Raw genomic sequence first — 15,308 nt, forward strand, 5'->3', positions numbered from 1 at the left:
GTTAAAGTTTTAATAGTTTAGCTAATTTCCACTTATAAAAACTAAAATAAAAGAATGATCACGAACGCACGAGTACTGAGCCCAAAAGTTCATTACGGTTCAAATGGTACCGGATTTACAAAAACTAAATTTATATTTAGGCGATATTTATAATACAAGGACTTCATCTAGAATTTGAGCTTAAAAATAAGCTAAGACAAGATAAGGTTTTCGGTGAATATTTATATAATATGATTGGACACCTCATGATCGAACTATTTAAACTTTTACTAAACCTTAGAACTACATCATAATATTTGTTGACAAATGACAATCATGACGAGGACATTGTCATTAATGAGTACACAGGTGGCATGAACATACAGGTGGATTGAGAAGCGTTTGTCTTTTGATTCATATGCATAATGGTTATGCCATCTATAATTTAAGATTGATTTCATTATAATAATATTTTTATTGAAATGATAACAATGATAGCTTAATTTTATTACTTTCAAATATTACTCCAAAGTCCAATAGCATTAAGATAAGTCAAAATAAATATTTTGAGTATTAGTTTAATAGACATTAATATTATTATTAATGTAGAAAGATATAAATTTGAGTACAATGAAATGTATTATCCTCCTATTTATGGGTTAGAGTGGGTGTAGATAATTCTAGGCATTATATTAAAAATAACAAATATGATCGAACTTATAATAAAATTACTAAAAAACTCTTAATAGAAAATTATATGATATTTGTAAAAGAAAAAGACAATATTTCATTCAAACATAAGGCTCCTATTAAATTCAATTTTAGTTTAAATTATGAACCACTCCATTTTTTTCAATATTTATTAGATTATGACACATCGTGGTATAGATAAAATATTAGAGTAAATTACATTTAAGGTTACTAAATTATTAGTATATATTTTGATCATTTAACTGGTTACTAAACTATTCGAAAGTTTTCGTTTAAGTTATTGAATTATTTGAAAGTTTTTATTTATTTCATTGAGCTGTTAAGTTTCTTTTTAAAAAAGTTCGACTAGTAAGTTTCAAGCAATGATTCAATGATTGGTATGATGGATCAGTCCACATCAATGAGTAGAAAAATGTATCTTAGATCTATGTTGGTTTGACGGTCAATGTCAGAGACAGGATAAGGAAATTGTTTGGATTTTGGTTCGCAGATTTGTGATGTTCAAAGTTATTTCATGAAAAAAAAAACTTAATTGTAGAATAGAAGGGGAATGAGAGCTTTCGATTGGTACAAGTGATTAGAAAGACCATACAACAACAATTTTAACAACCCAATGACTTAATTGAAGACATTTGAATAATTCAATAATCATTCAATAACTTTTAAAGTTGTGTGATCAAACGTAAAATTATTAATAATTTACTGACCTTAAGTGTAATTTATCCAAATATTATATAAAAATATATTTATAAAAAACAAAAAAAAACGAGTGCTTGAAATTGTAAAATTGAGGCTCGGTTGGGTACTTTTCTAGATCTTTTATGAATTCTTAAATTAATTTTATAAATTTTATATAAAAATATAAAAAATAAAACAAATTTATAATAATATTTTTATTTTGTAAAAAGAAATAATTTTGTTGTCTTTGTTAACACTATTTTAATAATGAATAAATGCATTGTGGTTGTCAAAGAAAGGGTCTGGAAGTTTTCATTTTCCATTCATAGCAAGCAACTGATGTAATTAATGTGTTCTCTTTGAAAATTGAAATGTGGGTTCCAAAATATTTTTAACCTCTCAAAATATCATTGCAAAATTATTATTATTTAAAAAAAGAGTATATTTAACACGATATCTACAGTGACGTACGATTAAGACGTAATTGAGTTGAATCCAGCTAAAATTAAAGAGGTTCAAGCTTGGGGCGATTTATCACTGATTTTTTTTTTAATTTGAGAATACATAATGTTATTTTAAAATTTACTCGTATATATTGTTTTTAAAAGAGAAGAGTTTTTTATTGACGTGATAGTAAAACAAATCTTGTAAGACATATTTTCATTTTTTCTTTTAAAATTTATCTTACAGAACATATTTTTACTACCACAATAAAATTGTAAGCTATAGAAAAATAAACATAGAGCCAACTATATAAATTATAAATTAATGTTGTTTCATGTTCTTCATTTTTGTGTTTAATTTTTATATATTTAAATAGATAAAATAATAATATATCAAGTAAATATCTTTAAATTTTTTTAATCAGAAACTATTCAAACCCACATTCTATAATTTTTTAATTTATAAATACGTGAAGCATAAATTAAAAATATAAATTAAGAATTTACATATAATATATGTAAAACAAGACTCGAATTTAATATTTTAAAAGCTTTCAAGACTTTAATCTTGCTATTAATATAATGTGCCATTAATTTTATTTTATTTTTTAAAATTATTGTTAATAATAATTTTATTTTGTTTTTATCTTTTATTTTATTTTATGTTTTAATATTTTTATGTAAATATATGCTAAATACTTTAATATTAACTTAATTATAAGATCAAATTTGTAATGAATTCTTTTTCTTTATTTCTATATTTTTATGTATATATTGACAATGTTATTGATTGAGTTGATGTTACTAGTTAACTCGACATAAAATCAAGATTGATGATAATATCGTGATAAATAATTATAGTGTATTTAATATTTTTAATTTGATATATTTATGTATTTAAAATTTATTTTACTCATAATTTCATATAATTTTTATTTTAATATGGTACATATTGCATATATTATTACTAATTAATTTTAAAATATATGTTTAATTATTTATTATATCTTATTTTTATAAGAAGAAATTTTTATTTTTTATTTATAAAAAAATAAATACGGATATATAAAAAAAAATTGAATGGAGATCAGCTTACAGCCGCTACTAAGTGTTTGCAACATGCATAAATGACAGATCTGCCAAAGAAGAACCAAACAATTTTCCTCTTTGAATAAACCAAATACGAAGAGAAAGTAAAACGCTCTGCTTCTGGCTGCAGAGAAAAAGTAAAAAAAATCCAATATTTTTCCCCTTTCCCCAGAAACTTAAGGAAACTTCAAACTTGCCTCTTTTAAGGAGCAAGTGCTAAGCAGATCAAGTTTCATTTTCTTGGAAATTTCAGTTTTTCCTTTTCTGTTTCTTCTACAGAAGCAAAGTTGATTCAGTCATCAAGCAAAACAGGTATGAATCTCTTCGATTCTTTATTTTCATTTTTCTTAACATTTGATTCACTCATTACATAGCAGTCACACACTGCTTGTTCTTCTGCAAATGAAATCTAACATTGTATTTCAAATGTATATATATATATATATACGTATATAAATGGAGGAAAAGATACTTATGTAGGAGACGGCTATACTGTTGATTAATCTTCAAGAGAGATTAATTAAGTCGATCTTCAATTTTAAAAAATTAAATCGATCAAACTGACCGATTCCACAACCACAATATTAGTTTACACCGTCACGAATCAAAGACTACAAAATTCAAATTCATAATATTTTTTATTATGTGTTGGAAAAAGAGAGATTATTTTGAAAAAAAGTGTTAAAAGAAAAAAAAGGAAATAGATCGATAGTTGAGCATTATTGACATCTCCACTATGACATGTTTACTTAAAACTGATTTTTTATTCTTAATTTTGAATATCAAAAGGAATTGAATCAGTAAAATTGATATTATATATTTAATTTTCTTTAACACTTAAAATTATTTTATTAAACAAAAATATACTTGTTTTATAACAGGAAAGGATAAGAAGTACATAATATCAAAGTATTTTGTCATTCGTTACAAAAAAAAGAAGAAAAAGAGAGTAGTTTGTCGTTACACTATAACCGCGGAAGATTCCAGAAACATTCATTTGCTAATTAATTTTTTTTTTTTGGTATAAGCTTAAAACCTATCCAATTGGATTGAGAGAATTTGAAGTTTTGACAGATTTGACACCTAAAGTTTTAGTAGTAATAATCAGTTGAAAGCCGGCCAGCTCACTACTTTTATTTTCCCACCAAAGGTAGTTACTGCTGACCTTCCCCTATTGCTTTTCATTTATTTTCCCTCTTCCTATTTCCAGTTGACTTTGGCTTCCATTGTTGTTTTTTTTTGTTCATCTTCTTCTTTCTTCATTTCTTTACTTATTTTTTGGATACACAGCCATGAGACAAGGTTCAAAACACCATTCAGAGGTATTTTTTTTTCTTTATCTTAGGCTCTTTTTTTTTTTTTTTTTTTTAAATATGGGATATCTAAGAGAGGATTTACAGAGAAGTTGGGCTGAAATCTGCTGTTTTTGTTGCTTCTGCATACAGCACTTTTGGCCAAGTGCTTTCATGAGGAAATTGCTGAACATCACTCCCAGAGGCTCCGATTACAGCGCTGATACTGAAGAAGAAGATGACGTTGGTTCTGATTCTGAAACCGAAGGTAACTTTCATCGTTTTCTTCAAAATTTGGATTTTTCACAGTTTTTTTTTAAAAAAGGAAACAGTGTGCGAGGCAGAAAAATTAAATTGTATATTTTAAAGATAGCACCATTTTAATACTCTAAATTTTATAATTTTAAAAAATATTAAACTAAAATTTTATATTTTTGAATTAACGTGTAATTTTAACTTTATTAATTTAAAATTTTATAAGTTAAAAGTTATTGAATGAAAAATTGTCCATTTTAGGCCCCTGCCAGCTCCTCTGGCTCAGCGACTGTAAGGAAATATGAGATTTTTTTTGTGGTTTTTATGTGTTGTGTTGTTTTTGAGGATTCGTTTTTGGTTGTGGGAATACCTTTTTTTTGGGGGGGGGGGTTTGAGGCTAAATGTGAATTGGGTTTTGCAGAATTCTTTGAATGTAGCCATGGAAGAGTATCAAGGTTTAAAGAGAGCAGAGAGGAGGAGCCGCCGTCTGATCTAAATGGTAATGATTTTGATCCATTACTAACGTCGAAGTTCTCATTTTGCTATATCATTTGGGTCCAAGTTATCTTCTATTTTATTGACGCTCGAGACTTGAGGACCGTCTAGTCCGAAAATTTGGGTCGTAGAAATTCAAAATTCAGTTTTATTACCAGCTGGTCTGTGAAGCAGCCGAACTGAAATGCTTCTGATATTAGGTTTGACGTTTCTTTTCAACATAAGATGGTTGATGATTTAGTACAAAGCTTATTCAGTTTAACTAGAATTGAGAGAAGATAATGCAACCATGCCCAGGCCCGCGAGACCAGCCCCTTCCATTGTTTTTATGTGCAGCCAGGGGGCTCTTTTAAATGGGCGGTGTGTTTAAACAACAATAGTACTAAAATTAGATACTATAATGTGGTACAAAAAAGAAAACCAAACCCAAGCGCATCCAAAAAATGGAATCATGTGTGAAGGAAGTTTTTATTTATTTATTTTTATTTGGCTGGGAGAGAATTGATCAACATGATAGAGTTTTTTAATGACGGTTTGTTATTGATGGTGGAGAATTTATTTTATTTATTTGTTTATCTTCTTGCTTTTCCTTCCAATTTGTTGCTATCTATACGGATGTGCACTTCTAACAATACTTAAAAGGACACATGAGGGCCACATAAAAATGGAATTATTCATAGCATCTGACTAAGCCAGTGTTTTAAGACTAGAAATATTTAAGTTTTACCTCATAACTTTATTATTTGCAACCAAATTACCTTTCAAATGCTGTGAAACTAATTAGTCAGGTACTACTATTTATCCGTAAATTTTTAGGAGGGAACTTTTTACCCTCTTGTTCAGTTTTAATCAAATTTCCCTGCAACCAGAGACTTAATGTTGGAATGTTATAATGTAATCTTTTGAGGCTTTACGAATCTCCAATCCAGGGAGTTGGATGAACTGCTCTCTTGATTTCTTTACTCCTTGCATACTCAAGTTCTCTTTTCCCTCTGTTTGAGTTCAGATAATATTACAAGGATAAGGAGAAGGAGACGAAAGTCAGAGACTTTTAGGGCACAATACATAGACTCAAAGGAAATAAGGTGCACTGCCTCTCCCTTGTTGATTTCACGCATAAATCTTAAACGTGTTGTGTTATTTTTGCAACTCAAAGGAGTTTGGTTGTTGTAAGGGTTGTTTCCGAAACCTTGTATTTTGTCCTATCCAATTAACAGAATATGCGTTGGTACCTGGAATGTTGGTGGTAAGGTTCCACCTGACGACCTAGATATTGATGACTGGATAGATACCCATGAGCCTGCTGACATCTATGTGTTAGGGTAAGTATTTTCCTGAGATGCATTTTAAACTCTCTTCATTTTCTAGCTGTACACTTGAGCTGGTTTTCTTTCCTTATCATGTTGTAACCACAGGCAATGTTTTCATGGAAAAGTTTTTAGGTAACTTTCATGTTGTTTGTATCAGCTTGACCTGAAAATCCCTGTAATTTGTTCATGTCAACTCAGAATTTGGTGTATCTTGCTTTTAGCAGTTATTCCTATCTTTGATTTTTTATTATGTTCATCTTAAAATATGATAATTGCTTTATTTTTACAGTCTTCAGGAGATAGTACCATTAAATGCTGGGAATATATTTGGTGCTGAAGATAGCCGCCCAGTTCCAAAGTGGGAAAACATCATTCGTGAAGCATTGAATAGAATTCGACCTGCAGCTACCAAAGTAAAATGCTATAGTGATCCTCCATCTCCATCAAAGTTTGAGCCATCTGATGATGTCCGGAATTTAGATGAGGAGATAAGCCTTGAAAGTGATAGTGATATTGGTGAAGAAATTTATCCATTGGATGAAGAACCCCTTGGTTTTGATGAATTCAATAATGCAGCTGAAAGTAAAACATTGTTCACTAATTCTGGGGTTTCAGAGTGTAATGATGGTTCTAAACTTGATGTGCCGGTGGAGCAGGATTTACAAAGGCAATTTTCTTCTCCAAAGAAGTTAGATAGACTGAATTGCTTGCGGATGGAGGGTTATGCTGAAAATGTAGAAGCCCCAGTCAGTCAACAAAATGCAAAATTTACTAGAATGCTTAGTGGGATTCAACAAAATGGAAAATTAACCAGAATTCTTAGTGGGACTGAAAGGATTGGTTTGAGCTGGCCAGAACCTCCACTAAATTTGCTATCTCAGCATGTTTTGGACAGACCAGCTTCTTTCAAATCAGTCAAATCTTTTAGAGCAACCAAGTCTTTTCGAACATATAGTTCCTTCAGGTCCATAAATGACATGGCATCAGGAATAGCTTTGCTTGCAGAACTTGACCTTGAATCCCTCATGAAGCGGAAAAGAAGATCTTCATATGTAAGAATAGTTAGCAAGCAAATGGTAGGAATTTTCCTCACTATTTGGGTCCGTAGGAGTTTGCGCAAGCATATTCAGAATTTGAAGGTGTCTACTGTTGGTGTTGGTGTAATGGGCTACATTGGTAACAAGGTATGTTCCTACCAGTAATGCTTGTTTTTGGAATTTTCTTTTTTGTCTTAAATTGAATGTTTGTTTTTTTCTGGGTCATGTTAGCACCTCATGGAACAGTTTAGTTTGTATATTGTGATGCTGTAGTCCATGTAATTTTTTAGATTATACACTTCAATATTTAGGCTCTTTGTAGCTAAGCTGGGGTGTGCCATAAACTGAATCCGAGGATTATAACTTGGCCAGATGCACTTCTTTTTAACTAATTGATTACTTTTTTACCTCAAATATTGTTCCCCCTTAGCATCAAAAGTCAAATGTCAGTAAACTCAACTATAACTTTGAGCCTGACTTGTGAAGACTATTCTTATTTCTTGATGCTGGTAATTGGTGTAGGTATTTTTCAGTGCATGGCATCCAGAAAATGTGATTTGTAGTGTTTAATAGCATAATTTTATTTCTTTGCAAGTTAGTGTCGATTTTGTTATTGGGGTAAGAATCCTGTGCATTTTTTTCAGATGTTTTTTAAATGATCTAACTAGCAGAGATAAGTACGAGGGATTTAGCAATTTAATATAAATTTTAAGGAAGATCAGACCCCACTTATTAATAATTTTAGGGAGTTCTTATAGGGTCGATTCAGTAAGTGGCCTTGGTGCCTTGAGAATGAATCCCTACTGCCCCAGGGCCACTCACTGATTGGGGCTATAGTCAGGGATGAGGTAATCCTACAACTGGATATACAGGACAGCCTTTGCAGTGGAGTGAGGAACGTAGCATAGAAGAAGATTAAGGCACGTTAGAAGCATGGACACTTGAAAGTAGGTGATTGAGACATGAACCTTGAGGGAGTATGGAAGATCATGTAGCCAGTGAGTTGGTGATGAATCATTTTTAGTGATAATTGAAGTAGAAGATAGGGTTGCTACATCTGCCCTTTTTCACTAGTGATTTAGGTAATCCCATGTGTCAGCAAATGACTCGTCATTGTAGGTACTTAGATACTCCACAGGGGTCAATGCAAGAACCCACGGTTAAGCAATCTCAGATTGAAGCCTACAAAACCTAAATGATCTATGACATTGCAAAGATCTGATAGCAATGCAAGATTTCTGCTACTTAACCCAGGGTTACTCCAATCGAATGTCTAGTCTTTACCGACCTAGTTACTTGTGCAGTGATAGTGTGATACCTGCAAGAATGGTGAAAGAAACTAGCAAGTCTCTGTATTATAGGGACCTGTTCAAATTAGTCCCTTTACTATTAAATGAATCAATTTAGTCCTTGTTCTATTAAAAAGAACAAAATAAGACTAGATTTTAACGAAGTTAACATTTACTGTTTAAAAAATATCATTTATTGTTCAACAAAGTTGATATTTTTAAAGCTTTTATGGTTTGCAAATGAAAACTTTAATTTGGAGTTGAACTGCCAATGACAAATCCATTTCTTGTCATTTTTTAAATAGTAATGTTAACTCGGTTAAAATTTAGGCTTATTTTATTCTTTTTACTAGTATAAGATTAAATTGATCTATTTAATAGAGTAAGTAATTTGAGGGACCTGGTAGGCACTTTCACCCTACAAGAACTGAAAGAAAGTTTCAAAGAATAAGATATTATGGTTACTGTAAGTCCAAACCATGCATCTACAATATCTCACTGATTTTTTGCTTCCATGTCTTGTAAATTCTGCTTATCGGTGGTAATTATTGAAGCAATTTATTAGAACCATACTACTACATTCTTTGTCAAAATTTGAAGCTGTTGATCATGGTGTCATTCAATTCTGCCGTCTTTATCTAATATCATGGCCTTTTTTTTCCCCAGGGATCTATATCAGTCAGCATGTCCATATATCAAACACTTTTTTGTTTTATATGCACCCACCTGACATCAGGTGAAAAAGATGGAGACGAACTGAAAAGAAATTCTGATGTGCATGAAATACTTAGAAGAACTCATTTTCATTCTCGTTCTGCAATTGGACTTCCCAAAAGCATTCATGATCATGAGTGAGTATGCTTTAATATCTACTTGCAGTGTGAATTTGTGGTTGTTTACTCATCTATCATTTTAGATGTTGTATGCTTGGAACATGTAGTCTTTGTGGCATATTAAACCCTGAAAAAATGATTCATGTTTGATAATTGGGCCCCTTGTACAAGGATTAATTTGGATATTAGTACCTATAAGCAGAATCTTAGGAGAAATTCTTAATTTAAATGTACCTCCCAAGAAAAGATATATTTTATGCTTATTTTTTTCTTTATTTAATGAGATGTTATGCTTGGTCAGGAATCAGAAAACCATTCTTTGGATGTGTACACTTATATTACTCATCAATCATTTGCCTAATTATATAACAGAGACGCCTTTTCATTTCAAGCAGAAAAATAATTTGGTTTGGTGATTTAAATTACCGACTCAACCTGTCATATGATAAAGCACGAGATTTCATCTCCAAGAGGGAGTGGTCCAAGTTGATTGAGAGAGACCAGGTAGTTTACTTGTCCTACGCAAAGTCTAGGTCATTGCAGTTTTCTTATTTAGTATGAACTTTTGAAGGAGGTTGATAGGATGCTAGTGTAGTTATTAAATATATTATCATGACAGCTTGTACGAGAACTGCAAAAAGGTCGTACATTTGATGGATGGTCTGAGGGTGCTTTAAATTTTGCTCCAACATACAAATATGAGTTAAATTCAAAGAAGTACTACGGAGAAGATCCCAAGATTGGGAGACGAATTCCTGCATGGTATGCTTAAAGACAATTATAAGATCCATGATCCATCCTTTGTTGTTTCTTTTTGTCTGATGAATTTCTTTTGTTCTTTTTTCTTAATGCACCTCATCTTTCAGGTGTGACCGCATCCTTTCACGTGGTAAAGGAATGAGGCAACTAAGTTATAGGAGAACTGAGCAAAAACTTTCTGATCACCGCCCTGTTACTGCCATATATATGGCTGAGGTTGAGGTATTTTGTCCGAAGAAACTACAGCGTGCACTCATCTATACCAATGCTGAAATTGAAAATGAGGAAGTTGAAGCAGAGGATTTTGACTACTGATGTTGGGATGAGTCCATTAGTTGGATCAGGTGAGTGGGTTGCTATGTTTTCTCGTCCAGGAATACAAGTATGTCCTTTCTACCACAAGTTGTAAATGTCATGGTGCATACTAGGGAAACAAAGTAATGCTGGCTGCACATAGTTACTAGATGTAGGGTGAGAGGAGGAATGGTTGAAGTTGACTAGAACCTAGGAATAAGGTAAGGAAACAAGATTAAACGCCTTTAAGAGAAGCAGTCTATGTTGCAGTAATGAGAATCTGTTTGTAGAAGCATGGATTAGTATATATAGGTTGAATGGTGGTTAATATTTCCATTGAGAATTTGAACCCCATTAAGTTTTAAGGTGATTTTTCTGAAATTAACGTGAGACACTTGGTGGTTGCAAACTATCTTGTGTTGTGGCATGCATCGAGGATTACATGAAGGTAAGTGGATTTTTTTTTTGAAGTAGATGAAATTGATGCTAAATCAAATACCCTAGTAGCAGATCTGTGTTTTATCTAACGTCTATCACCATTTGTCATGACATGGAATTCTATTCTGATTGGATGAAATAGATAGAAAATTGGAACATGGAATTAGGTGATCTCATGCGGGAAAGGTTATTAAGAACAAATCATTTTTCCTGATTTTTATCACATCCCCATGAGAAGTCTTGGGTCCAGGGTCTTTTCAGCAGTGGGTCCAATACTTGCGTAAACATATGCTTTGTTTATTTCTCTAAACAAAAGGCTTGCTTTCTGATGCAGGATAGGCTAGCCGAGAGATATGAAGGGATGCTAATCTATTCCTGAGCCTTTGAGGCTAGGGGTGAGAGCTCCTATAACTCTTGATATTTCCTACACTTTAGATTCATTCATTTTTTTTTTCTGTGTTACCATATTGTATATTGCAATCATTGTATAAATGCATCAATTCTAGGGGTTCCACAAATAGATTCAAGAACAATGCCAAATAAAAATCAGAGCTTAGTTTGCATGTAGGCATTCAGCATCTGAATAAAGTTTTATAAATTTTCCCTTCTGCCAACAGCTTTTTCTAGCTCATAAAAACTCGGTGTTGTAAAAAGAGATATAGTCAATGCATGTGTTTTGGTGCTATCTTTTTGTCAAAAAAAAAAAAAAACCCATATTCTCTATCTCTCTGCTTTTGGTGTGTGAAAAGTGACCAGTGGTCACATGAATCTTGACTTCTTGCATGGTAAAAAGAAAGAGCCACTTACATATTCACTTTAATATAAATGTACTTTTACCATTATCTATAACTTAGTATTGTTGACAGTCTTTCTATAGCTTTAATATAGCAAATATCTGCGAGTGACGTTAAAGAAAATATGTTTTTCATAAATGTATGCAACCTATGGCCTGTATGCATCTCTCAACCAGATACATGGTGACCTTAGGCAGGTCATTACATTAGCCATTAGATGTTTCTTTATTCAGCTATCTTCTGTATAACATGCCATGACTAACATTTTCCTAAGCTTTTAAAGATAAAAGATAAGCCATTTTTATCTTTTTCCGGTACTTCTTTTGGTTGTGAAATGGAAGTATGAAAGGATTCATTTATATTAAATTTGAAAGATCATCAAATGTCGTGCTGATCTATCTGGGTTTTCTGTAGAATTATTTTTACTTCACTGTTTGTTCTTTGAGATTGGGATTTACTCATCATGGTTTAATTGTTTGCCTGCCTTGAGGAAAATTCCAAATGAATACCAATCCTTGAATCTTACACCTAACCAGGCCTAAATTACCGGTTTCACTTCAAGTTTATATGTAAACCGAGGTAGTTTTTAATGTACCAGTGTCTTATTTTAATGTATCATTTTAAGTTTATTGATATTTTTGTTTTCACATATATATATATATTTATAGTTTAATTTTTAGTTTCTTAATAAATTATATTGTATATATGTGCAAAAATAATTCAATTACATTTATATAATTTATATTATACATATTTATATACAAATATATGTTTTAAAATTATTAATTAAGTTAAATAACGTAGTTTAATAATTAACTTAATAATTTCAAGTTTTAATGTAGTTTTAAAATGATTTAAGATAAAAAAGGTTTAAAATATAAAATTTTGTACTAATCTTGTTACGCACTTTATTAAGTTAGTATTGATTGAAATAAGTATAACTATATGAAAGGTCAAAATACATCGAAAATGTTGAACAAAATGAAATTTAAATTATTTGGTACTACTTAAGGACTAAAATAATATACACCGATACAACCATTATCGATATGATAAGAACCACCCTGATATAAAGCTACGTAATGGCATGAATTTAAACAAATTAAAAGATGAGGAGGGTTTAGCAAATATAACCCAAATCTTAGGGTGAAAACCTTTGTTGTTTCTTTAGGTTAATGTTATATTTATCCTCTAAACTTTAGGCTAATGCTAACTCTGGTCAGGTACGTATACTAAAAAACAGAATTCAAGTTTGGCACGTTTATTATGGTTGAGGTATACATTCCACCCGTTACAAATATCTGCTTAGTATCGTCAGCCACATAATTAATTAAATATGCACAAAAGCCGGTTGAATAAGAAATATAAAGAGAGAAGTAATTTTAATATATTATGTCATATAGAATCATGGATAGATTTTTCTTTCTTATTTGAATAATTAAAAGGAATCCTTACCATGTTGTAATCGAAGGAGATGCTGTGTGATTAAGAAGCTGTAGAAAAAGAGGAAAATTAAAAACTTTTTTAAGGGTTAAAATGAAATTTTCATAAATATAATAGCTTTTTTTATGTACTTCAGATACTTTGCAATAATTGGAAATGTGATCAGTGATAGCCCACAGTCTTGTCGAGATGGGTTTGACTATTTACTACAATCATTATTGTTTTGAATACGATCACATCAAATTACAAATGTTTTAGTTGAGGATGCTTTAATTTTATCTAGACTGATTAAAGTCGAGATGTTCAATATATTTTGAGTGAGGGTTTTGATTGATTTTGGAATTTTATTAAATATTTTATATTTAAAATAAAATTAGTTAAAATAAATAATTGGAAGAAGGAAAATTTCATAGATGTATTGTTCCACATGGCTTATGCTATCAATATAAATATAAAGAGCTTAAAAATTCAATATAACTGTTCACATGTAAATTACATGATAGGCTAATGACGAATAAGTGAAGATCTCTATTGCTGATAAGGGTTGGATGGCATGTATAACGAAATTATAGTATTTATATCTGATTATATTTCTTTTAGAGTTTCACTATCACAAATATAATATATTTATAATTACAAGTATAATATTAGTTCAGATATATATTTGATTAATTACTATAATTTTGCTTTTCGAAAATTAGATTTAAGGATTTTTTTATTAAAATTTTCAATGAGAAAAATGTCATGTTTAGATATGTTACACATACTCAATTAAAGATATCATTGCTACCATGCTTTTCCAGTGGTTTATCTTGCATCGTGCATGCTTCGTCTGGGACCAAGGATATGCCACTTAACTACCCTAATAACCCAACCACACAAATGAGACATTGCCCTAACAAGGAATGACTGAACGTCAAACATGTCTATTACAGAAGGACACGTGGCATAGAAGAGTCAACTTTATATATGCATCTTTTGGCTCCATAGTAGGGGAGTTTTCTTCTTCTTCTTCCTCATTATTCTTTAATAGCTTTCTCTCAAATTCAACAATATCTCAACCACCTTCTCTTCTCTTCATGGCTCGTCACCCCCTTAAGGTTAACTATCTTTTCAAATTCGTCCCCTATCCTTTTTTCACTCACATTTTCATCATGAACAATCCTTGCAAATATAGATGAGCAAGAACAAGGCCCCCCAAGCTCAACCGCAACCCCAAACAACCTAAGATTAACAGTTCTCTAATGCACTACAATAATTCTCCCAATAGAAGACACAACCAAGTCGTCATTACGATCCGTATAACCTGTATGATTATATTATCCACATTATGTTAGCTATACACAATACCCCCACCTAGATATTATATTAATTACTGAATTAACAAAGCCAGCCTTATACCCCTCATGGTGAATAAACTTTGCAAAACCTTAACTTTAGCTCATACCAGTTTATGAAAGTGCAAGAGAAAATGATAATTCTTGAAAAACATATATCTATATAGCAACTTTTTTACCAACAACAGCAGGAAGTAAACTTGCGAAACGAGAAGATCATTAAAGAGCTCAGGGTAAACAAAAACCTCTAAAAGTAAAATCCAACCAAAGGTAAAAGGGACAATCTTTTCTTAACAAGTGGAAGTGGAGGAAACCAAGGTCTGATAGAAATCCAACGATGAACCCACCATATCAGTTACAAATGCAAGATCCTTAATAACTAGCTCACTTTTCTTAAGATCAAATACAAGCCCTCAGAAAAGAAAATGAAGCTTTTCGCAATACCAAGTCCGTTGAATTTGAATGAGACTATTCCAATAAGACTTTGGCTCTAAAGGTGGCAAGAGAGTTCATGTCTCCAACTTTGATGTTGCCAAAGATGACCCCTAAGAGCATTTGGCACACTACAACAACCACATGAATATGCTAGGCACCTTCAATGCATTGAAGTGTCTTGCCTTCTTGATGACCTTAAGGGACCATGCAGGCGATTGGTATTTTTCCTCTCCAAGGGGGGCTCCATTCATTTTTAAATGAGCTTGCCAACTTATTTATGGGTAGGTTCTTTTATTAGGATTTTATGCCCTTAATGCAAGGATTATATCATTCTACTTATAATTTTCGAACTGATTGGATAAATAAAATTCCATAATTAATTTATTATATCTTTGAT

General features: G+C 31.4%; 1 protein-coding gene across 7 annotated transcripts; it reads left to right on the forward strand.

The window, feature by feature from the left end:
- Positions 1-2,950: 2,950 nt before the first annotated feature.
- On the forward strand, positions 2,951-11,587 carry LOC105797018 (type IV inositol polyphosphate 5-phosphatase 3). 7 transcript variants are annotated; one of them, XM_052628091.1, is made up of 13 exons: positions 2,951-3,212; positions 3,929-4,050; positions 4,191-4,222; positions 4,301-4,460; positions 4,869-4,946; positions 5,949-6,027; positions 6,160-6,264; positions 6,542-7,436; positions 9,245-9,429; positions 9,807-9,915; positions 10,031-10,173; positions 10,278-10,514; positions 11,242-11,587. In XM_052628091.1, exons 3-12 carry the CDS (start codon positions 4,193-4,195, stop codon positions 10,483-10,485), a joined length of 1,992 nt encoding a protein of 663 aa, XP_052484051.1. In that variant the 5' UTR covers positions 2,951-3,212; positions 3,929-4,050; positions 4,191-4,192; the 3' UTR covers positions 10,486-10,514; positions 11,242-11,587. The 7 variants fall into 7 exon arrangements, with proteins under 7 accessions (XP_052484051.1, XP_052484050.1, XP_012482385.1 ...); XM_052628090.1 differs by having other exon boundaries at positions 2,952-3,212; positions 11,237-11,587; XM_012626931.2 differs by having other exon boundaries at positions 2,952-3,212; positions 3,975-4,050; positions 11,237-11,587.
- The last annotated feature ends 3,721 nt before the right edge of the window (positions 11,588-15,308 follow it).

Source organism: Gossypium raimondii, chromosome 3 (assembly GCF_025698545.1).
Source record: "Gossypium raimondii isolate GPD5lz chromosome 3, ASM2569854v1, whole genome shotgun sequence".
NCBI lineage: Eukaryota > Viridiplantae > Streptophyta > Magnoliopsida > Malvales > Malvaceae > Gossypium > Gossypium raimondii.